This window comes from Cryptomeria japonica, chromosome 9, assembly GCF_030272615.1.
Source record: "Cryptomeria japonica chromosome 9, Sugi_1.0, whole genome shotgun sequence".
Taxonomy (NCBI): domain Eukaryota; kingdom Viridiplantae; phylum Streptophyta; class Pinopsida; order Cupressales; family Cupressaceae; genus Cryptomeria; species Cryptomeria japonica.
In genome coordinates this window covers 349872165-349881568 of record NC_081413.1, presented here as the reverse complement: position 1 = coordinate 349881568, position 9404 = coordinate 349872165, and the positions used below count along the sequence as shown (strand labels likewise).

At 35.3% G+C, this 9404-nt stretch overlaps 1 protein-coding gene across 1 annotated transcript in view; it reads right to left on the bottom strand.

The window, feature by feature from the left end:
* Positions 1–2825: 2825 nt before the first annotated feature.
* The window catches only part of LOC131029706 (cleavage stimulation factor subunit 77), a 205659-nt gene continuing 199080 nt past the window's right edge, over positions 2826–9404 (bottom strand). Inside the window, exons 22-24 of the mRNA XM_057960308.2 lie at positions 4190–4414; positions 3836–3985; positions 2826–3624 (exon numbers count right to left, since the gene is read on the bottom strand). Coding sequence (XP_057816291.2) covers positions 3581–3624; positions 3836–3985; positions 4190–4414 — 419 coding nt within the window. The 3' untranslated portion in view covers positions 2826–3580. The remainder of the gene's footprint in view (positions 3625–3835; positions 3986–4189; positions 4415–9404) is intronic.

The following is a 9404-nucleotide window of genomic DNA, read 5'->3' as shown; positions in this document are numbered from 1 at the left end:
AAATTGGGACCTCTCCAATCAATTCATCTAACCTTTTATGCATTGTTATTTTGTCTAATTTTCAAGCAATCTTAATCATCTAGCTTAATAAGTTTCATTTAGTTTATCATTTCATCTTAGAATCGCACTTTCAAGTCATCCTTTCTATCACCTTGCTTTCATTCATACTTGCACCTGCATGATGAGAGCGACATCAAATTAGAGGAGAAATAAATAACAATGGAGTAGCGCTGAAGAAATGGTGATATCTACATTTAGTTTTCAAGTTATTTTCATTTTGTTTCAGTGCCTATTGGTATGATTAGGATAGATTAGCATAGTGTTTCAGAAGTTTGTGATTTGCTATAGATTATGCTTTTGGTTTTTGATTAACCTCTAACTAAGAATATTTTTCCGATCTACAACAACTATTTCAGTTTTCAATTCTAGCACTTGATTTCTTGTTTCAAATATATAAAAAATCTAAGCTATCCAAAGAAAAGAAAAAAATACAAAAACGAGGCCTTCACAAAGACAAGCCTCTCAACAGCCAAACAATTTTCTCTTTTCAATTTCAATTTTTGTTGGGGAAGCAACTTTATCCAATGTCATCTTTTTCAACTTTGCCTCACATTTCATTTTTTATATAATTCATCTTTTTGTATGTAGTGTATATAAGGGCAATTTCACACCTAGCTATACATTTTATTTTGTTTTCAAACTAAAAAATTTCATACGAGTGTGTCCTCAACTTGTATTTGTGTCCTAAGAAACACTTCCAAATTTGAACCCCACATTCCTTGTTGCTTGTCATTTCCGTTTCTATCAAAAAAAAGTTGTAATTGTTGTTCCATCAATTGATTTCTTCACAAGCTCAAGCTTTTAATTAAAAAATTCAATTTTTTGTTTAAATTTTTTTTTTTTTTAAATAAATATCAAAACAAATTTAAGTAAACTTGAACATGCTTATCCTACTATAAAGTGAAATTAGCTCTCAAGAAAGATTTCTTTTGTAGCAGTTAACATTTTCACATTCTACAAATCTAAAATTCTAGAATTTTGGGAAGATTTTATACTCTACAAAACTATCAATAAGACAACCAGATATCTTCTAACTATTAAGAGAAGCTAAGAAATCAAAAAGTCAAAGAGACCTGAAATAAGACACTACATTAAGACACTACATTTTTTATGAAATCCAAGTCATAATTTAACAAATGAACAATTAAATTTTTGGATGCTATAAACAATAATCTAAACACACTCCCAAACTTTAATAAAATATGAAATAAAATTTTAATTATCATGATGAAATCATAAAAACCCATGCTTTTAAAGGATAAGCCTTCTAATGCCTATTTTTATAAACAAGAAAATTAATGCTTGTCTTATTCTAAATCAAGTAGAATAGACATGAAATATTAACACTTAGCAAGAGTCCTTGCTCACTTAACAAATGCCCCAGTCATTGTTCTTATTGATCTTAATCATACAATATGATCTCCACTTTTGTACAAGGATGATATTTATCACTTGCTTTACTATTCTATCTAACAATTTTCTCATCTTCATTTGCAACTAATTCCTATTCTTGTAGTTATTAAAATTATTGTACTCATTTTTGTTATAAGCAATTTTCACAATTCCATCGTCATTTTTATTTGTAACTCACGATCAATCTTTATTCTTTTTGGGATGAAGATTGAAGAAAGATTCTTAAATGTCCTACAAGCTTTTGAAGAGTCATTGTCACTAAAATACAACAAACAACTAAATAAGGCAATACAAACGCATTCACTTTACCATTCACAGAAGCTTTTGTAGAATTCATATTTGCTTGAAAGAAAATAATGTGATTTATATGAGTATTACAGGTTGTTGTTTTTTTAAACAAAAAAACATAAAAAGTTCCATTTACTTGGGTTGACTTGGATTTGTTGTTTTAAGTTAGGAAAAAGTTGTTAATGAACGGACCCTTCCATTGTAATTACATATTTACAATAAATTTCATGTAAAACAAAGGTGGTGAGAATACAATATGAAATGTTCACTCGGCAATAAATACTATAACTGATAAGCCAAAGTCTGAAAATGTCACTCAAATGTTGTTCCACAACGGATAAGTCAATGATGTAGCATAACTAAGATATACAAACTTAAGGAAATACTAAGAATATTCAATTAAAAAAATGGATCGAGGCAAGAACTATTTGGAAAATGTTGTATTCCATAGGAGTAAACACTGCATCATCCAAGTCCAATTAGATGCAATGATAGAGGCGATGAATATATTAAACTTTTATATGATGAAATTACAGATCATGCAAAAACCATTATTTTCAATAAAATACAAAATTCTTCTCTAAATTTTAGTGAAGTTGTTTCAAGTAGTGGGTAGTACGATTAAGCTTGGTACAACATGCCATCTGCAAATAAAGAAAAGACACTATTTCCACTTGACAGAATCGGAAGTCCAACAAAAGCATGCGGCCCATGGAAGTTGTAAAATAGTTCGACTGTACTAAATGAAGAAATAAGCTCTAACCCATATGGTCATTACACGCTATAAATTTTTTTCAAATCATGGGATGCTCAGCAAACTTCAAATTTTCTTAAGAAAAAAGTATGCAAACTATTATTGTTTCCTCTCAGCCTTTTCTTCTTCTTGTAAGATGTATATGGCCTCATCAACGTCTAGCTTGAACCATTGTTAATAAATTTTATATACTTTTTATTAAACATTTGTCTACTATACTGAAATTGTAAAGTTATAAATACTGGTGCTTTGAAGTTTTAACGAAATGTATTAATCTTGAACTAGTTAAACATGCATTGACAAGATTCCATTACGTCCACAAATGACCAAGTTTTCATTCAAGATAGCATATGTTGAAATATCCAAATCTAAATCCAACCTATAAAAAGTTCATTCAGTGTTCCAACGATATGTTTTGTTATCCTTTCAGTTTACACCAAATGAATGAAAGGGAGCTTACACTACACGATTTTGAAGAGTCGTTGCCATTTGCATGTCTAGATAGTAGATGACCTTTGAAACTCCGATAAGCATGTTGATTCTGTACACACTGGAATAGCTTTTACAGAAGAAATTTCACAAAATATTTGTGAACGTTGTTCTAGACAAAAGGACAAACTGCAATTATTCGACTCATTACTAATATCCATGTGGTGAATCCCACATTTGTGTGGACAAGAATCGCCAAAATGTCGATTCAAGTACTTCTTGCTATCTTACCATACGTTGCAGTCTTCTGCTACAAGCTTGATAGCAGCTTCAAGTCAATTTGTATTCAACCATCAAGCTCTGAAACTGAGTGTGCATATACAACATTTAAAAAATGTTAGTTCATCAATCGAAAATTCCAGAGCGAGTAATAAGGCCTTCACCTTACCCAACAAAGCCTTGTATGCAAGACTGAAATACATAAAGGCATCGAATGTTAACAAATGGCCAAGTGTAATGGGTTTTGGAGAACACGAAACTGACATATTGGATTCTTTTTCAAAAACTAACGTAAATTCTTTTTATATGATGGACTCGCAGCTGATACAGATGTTTCTTCTCTTCTGTACTGGCATGCTACTCTTCCATCTCAATCCAAGACAAGTAATCACAGTTTTTATCTGATGATAAATGAAGATATAAATCAAGATCACTATTCACATAGAATACAATGATTAAAAAGAAATAGACTAAAAGACAAATTGGCACAAAGATTGCAATCAATTAAATTTTCTGTTTGAATGATACACTTTACAGGGAATGCCATTTCCCTCTGAATCGAGAAATTTTAATAACTGAGGAAGACTGAAGTTTTTTGTTATTCTGAACTACCGGATGGCTCTCCAGTAAGTGCTCCACTGCCACCAGAAGTTGACCCAGCCTGACCAGTGCTCAAGGCTCGCGCCCTTTGAATTTGCCGCATCCTAAATATGTCCTTCTGAAGGGGTCGATTAACTGGTGCAGTTTCATCTTCTTCTTGCCCTAGACAGCAAGCAAGATTATTTCCACTAGCATGTATTCACTAACTCAAACTGGAGATACGTAACAAAAGGATATACAAAACCATTTTTCACAAACAGCACTGATTTCCTCACACAACATAAAACTTACTCTCTAGCTCCTTTCTATTTAACGAAGAGGCCATTTTCACAAATAACATGATATTCCACACAATAAAAAACTTACTCTCTTGCTCCTTTCTCTTTAACGGATGGTTGGCCTTGGATGACCTCAACATTGAACCATTTAAGATAACCCTTCCTTTACTTGAGCCCCCCGAAACTTCTATAGAATTGGACCCAAGAAAAGCTGATGCCGGTTGAGACAAAGGTGCTGTGCTGTCAACGAAACTAGATGAGATGTCACTCTGCATTAAAACAGAAATTACCGTATCCACATCTGGTGAAGGTCCTGGGAATTAGCGAAAAACAAACCTCAGTGAGCTGCATAAACATTACACTGATGTAAAAGGAAAACATTTATCTAACATTTGACATTTTCCGTAACAGTCCACATTTTCGTGTGCACACTGGATATGAAATTCAATAGTGTTGAACAGAAGAAGGAAGACACTATGCAAGGAGGTAAAGTACGATAATAGCTATTCCTTTCTCAAACAAACTAATATAATCATTTTACTTAAAGCTTCTTAGGAGTGTGGGTTTAGGATCAGCTGAGTAGAATGTTTGGTATGACTTACTCATTCAGTGATACCCAAACAAGGAAATATTAGAAGGAAAAATAGTACCATATTGTGAATTGCAGCACAACAATACTTATAAGTTCAAAAGACAATAGCCTTTCAAATGCTTCAATGTTATTAATTTAAAATGAAGAATATATAGGTGCATAGTGATGCAGTCTTCGAGTAAAGATAAGCCACTAAATGGCGATTACAGAGCCAACTAAAGCCTTATTTGGAATGAATTTCGGGATCAGATTGAAGCACTTGGATGCCAAAATGGAGTGAAAAGTGATCCGACTTGGATTGAAAGTGGTCTGACAATTATCAACGCATATTGCCACCTCACACTACGAGGAAAAACACATGGCTTGATCTTGCACCAAGGCATCTGACTACATGGTGCAATCTCATATCACGATAACTGACATCAACAAGTCCCACCATAACTTAATTGCATCATACACAAATCAAAGGGGGTCCCTGTGAGATTATGATATTTGTAAAGATTTCACATACCTAGCAAGCATGATGTGATACACCAAGATCATGACATCTGTCAAGATCTTCATGATCTGGTACACGTGGTGGTATCTGACACACTTTGGCAGCTAAAACTAAGCCAACATTTAACCATAGAAATCCAAAAAAAAACTTAAGTATGAAACTTAGACAACTGGACCCAACCATCGTTAAAAAAGGGATTTAAATCTGAAATCCGCATCACATTTGAATCAAACCAACTTACTCCAATTTAGGTTCCCACGAGGTCCAATATGAAAGTCAGATGCAATCAAACTGTACAACTGGTTTAACTTCTAGCTTGCGTTTCCTACAAAGTGCAAATGCCTATGGCTATGTAATACAACAAAGGGTGCGATTGGGTTGCACTTGTCATCCATTCACACCTTGGGTAGATAAATAAACAATTGAAACATAACTAAATATCTTTGATAGCATTGGTGTGCCAAGAAAGACACATGTCTCAATCTCACATCAGGGTACTGACCATGTGGCACAATGTCACAACACTTCGTGGTGATACTCCTAAAGAAGTCAGAATGGTTTACTGCATTATAGGCTACTCACAGACTTACACTTGGGACTTCTAGGATCCTTGCGATCACTCTAGAGACTTGAGATTCTGGATTCAACATTTGATTTAACTAAGATACTCCATAGTTGCCAGGAGAACAGTATTGGTACTGGTATGGGAGACTGTTACCCGTACCAATATGTCTATTTTGAAAAACAGTAGGCAGGGGTATTTGGAGACACCATTTTTTTAATATAATCTTATAAATTTGCTACATTAAAACTGAAAATATCATGACATTGAACTTTCAAAACAAGAACACTGGTAAAGTTGAACATTAACTTTACAGTTTAAACATGCAAATGTCAAAGAGTTCATACTAATATTTGATATTACATATAGAAATTCAGAAGTGTCAATTTTTTTTTTTCTTTTCATATGGAAACTTGTCGAAACGTAAGATTTTTTTTGTTTTTTTAAAAGAAGAATTAAGGAAATGTTGGCAGGACGTCTCCTGCAAGCAGGGATGTCTCCCGCGAGTTTTCGGTAGAGAAACATGTCCTGGTACCTGAGACACATCCCAAGGGCTCAGAGACACATCTCCATGCAACTATGAATAAATTCCAATATCAGATTCGTTCACCAAATCAAGTCACTGGACATCAAAATAGAATGGAATGCATCCCATATAACTTCAGACCTGACTTACTTTACAATAGAGTTATATACAACTTGACATCTAGTACCAAGGGGAAATAAATCTAAGGCCCCCATACATTCTAGGATAAGACGTCCAACATGTGGCCGGCCCCTTCCCGCACTGTGATTAGGACACTTGGCACAATCTCAACTATCTAGCTATAGGACTTCATGACTAAGGAAAGCTTTGGAAACGTATGGAATAAAGTTATTAATAAAGAGTTCCACGGCAACTTAAAACTCATCCATGGCAGATTCTTCAACCCATAAACACAAGAAATCAGACAGTCCATATTGCTTCGGCCTCAACTGGATTCGCAAATGGGTCTTTATGCCTACAAATGTTATTAATAGAAACCAGGCAATGGAAATGATATGGCCCTAATAATCTAGGATCTACTCCAAAATTTAATTCCATGAGAAGCATAACATAAATGATTATAGACAAATTGAAGCAAGCAAACAAAAATCAATCAGTCAAGATTATAGTTTAGAGATACATCTTGATAATTCTAGTAATTTTTAAAGCTTCACAACAATTTCATCCTCTTGGATGATGCCTCTTTAAGAATATATATGCGATACCACATAAATTATCTAAGATTGATAAATGATAACCAAAAATACCTCTCCTTCCAGGTTCTTTATATATTTACAAGTATTTTCTATTAGTTGTAAAAGACACCTAGATATAAGACATCATAAAGATTACAAAATCAACTGGATCTCCATTTACTACTGACAGCCCTGCAACTCGACCTGTTGATCCTCCCAAAGCTGGTGAATCTGAATCTGCCTACACCTCTGCAGGGCCTGTGACTAGATATGCATTTGCATATGGTGGATCTACAATTGGATTTGGATGCACTATCGGTAGTGCTGGATAAGATCTTCTGTACCCATATAAAAATTCATATAGTGTTAAACTTCAAGTCAAACCCATGTTTTTCCTTGAAATAAATGGTCATATTTCAAAGTTTTTTACTATTGGTAGATGAAGTGTTTTCTTGTTTCTCTTTGTATCTTTGCACATTAGCAAACATGACTTTCATACACATTCACCAAGGAAAAGAACGGAGGTTAATCAAAGACAATGTGAATTTCAAAATCAAAATGTGCAGCCTGAATGTTGAGTGTAGAACTAGTAAGGCACAATGAGGTTCACTATTCAAAAGCATTGATTTACATAGTAAGCTGTCAACCTGTTTAAGAAAAAATGACATTGAATTTTTTTTTAAATGCCATTGTCAGGGTACACCCATATGAAGCAGACAGAGGTATACTTTTCAAAGCACAAGTCTGCATTAATGAGGTGTGCACCTGTATGAAGGACAAACAAGTTTACAAAAAAAATATTTACACTATAAGGTGTGCACCTATGTGGAGGGGGAATCAGGTTCCAAGAAAAAGTTCATAAAATACATTATGAGTTACACGCTTGTGTGAACAAAACGGATATTCAAAATCAAGGATCAGATTTGCATGTATTCATGCACGATTGTGAAACAAAAATTGTGTTTCAAAGAACACAGTCAAAATTGCACTGTCAAGTGCATGCCTGATGTAGAAGAATGTGTTCAGTTTCCAAATGTCTAACTTACTTTGTCAATGGCATTCTACTTTAAAATTTAAAAACAGATGTCCATGTAGACAAGTACACTCCAGATTGAGTGGAAACAAGTTCAAGACAAAGGTCTCGAAATACATTGTTAGGGACACACTTATAAAGGAAAATTGGCATTTCAAATTTGAAGTCGAAAACCCCATTATTGAGTGCCCACCTGAATACAGGAACATAGATTCAATGACAGAAATTTATGAATGCAATATGCAGTGCATGCCCTTATTAAGAAGATTCAAGTTTTATAATAGTGATGCGCCCTTATGAACAAACATGTGTTTTCAACAGTGTTCCACGGGGACGCGTTCCCCCCCCCTTTTTGGCCGCGTCTCCGAGACGGGGACGTCTCCGGGACGGGAGGACGGGGACGCAACGTCCCCCGCCGTCCCCCACCACCGCCACCCAAGCGCCGCCAGAGACGGGGAGATGTCTCCACGTCTCCCAGAGAGACATGGAGATGCCTCCACGTCTCCTTGGGAGACGTTTGGGTGTCTCCCCATCCTTCAAGAGACATGCAGACGTCTCTCAAGGGACGGGGAGACGCCCAGACGTCTCCTGTCGCCCCCACATATATGCAATGTTTAAAATTGAAATTTAAAAAAAAAGTGACTTTTTAAGTTTTTTGGGGGTTAAGGGGTAACTCTAATTGGATATAGGGGGAAACTGCGCCAATAGAAGTAGGGAAAATCTAACCTCCGAGTCTGATTAGGCTCCATATAACAACACAACTTAGAAATCTTAGTAATTGGTATTTAGATTTAGTATTTCAAATTTCCTATAGTCTCATTTGAAAATGTAATTCTTATACTGTAATACTGTCATACATCTTTTCAAAACTAGTTTTTCAAGTACTATATGTATATGTATAGCTATATCAGCACCACCACCCCGCCACCCCTCACCGTCCCCCCACCGTCCCCAAATTTACCCCCGTCCCGGAAACGCGTCCCCCCATCCCAGAAACGCGTACCCTCATCCGCCCGTCCCCAACGCCCATGGAACACTGGTTTTCAAGCAAAAAAAGATGAGCTATATATAGGTATCTGCCCTTACAAATGAAATCAAGTATTAATTAGCACGATGAACTCAGAAAAAAGATAAGGCAGATTATAAATATAGAAGAACAAGTGCTGGAAATGGCACTGATTAGTGCTTAAATAAAATTTCTATACTCCATTGTCCTACCTCAGTGAATTGGCATCAGATATCATGCAGAACAGCAGCAAAGTTTCCAGCAGTCATTGTTCCATATCAGCAAAGCAGGGTTTAGATAGACTTTCCACTGCTTACCAAAAGGTTTTGTCTTCCATAGATTTCAGATTTTCAACCATGTCATCTGCACCTAGGGTTTTATCAATTTGCT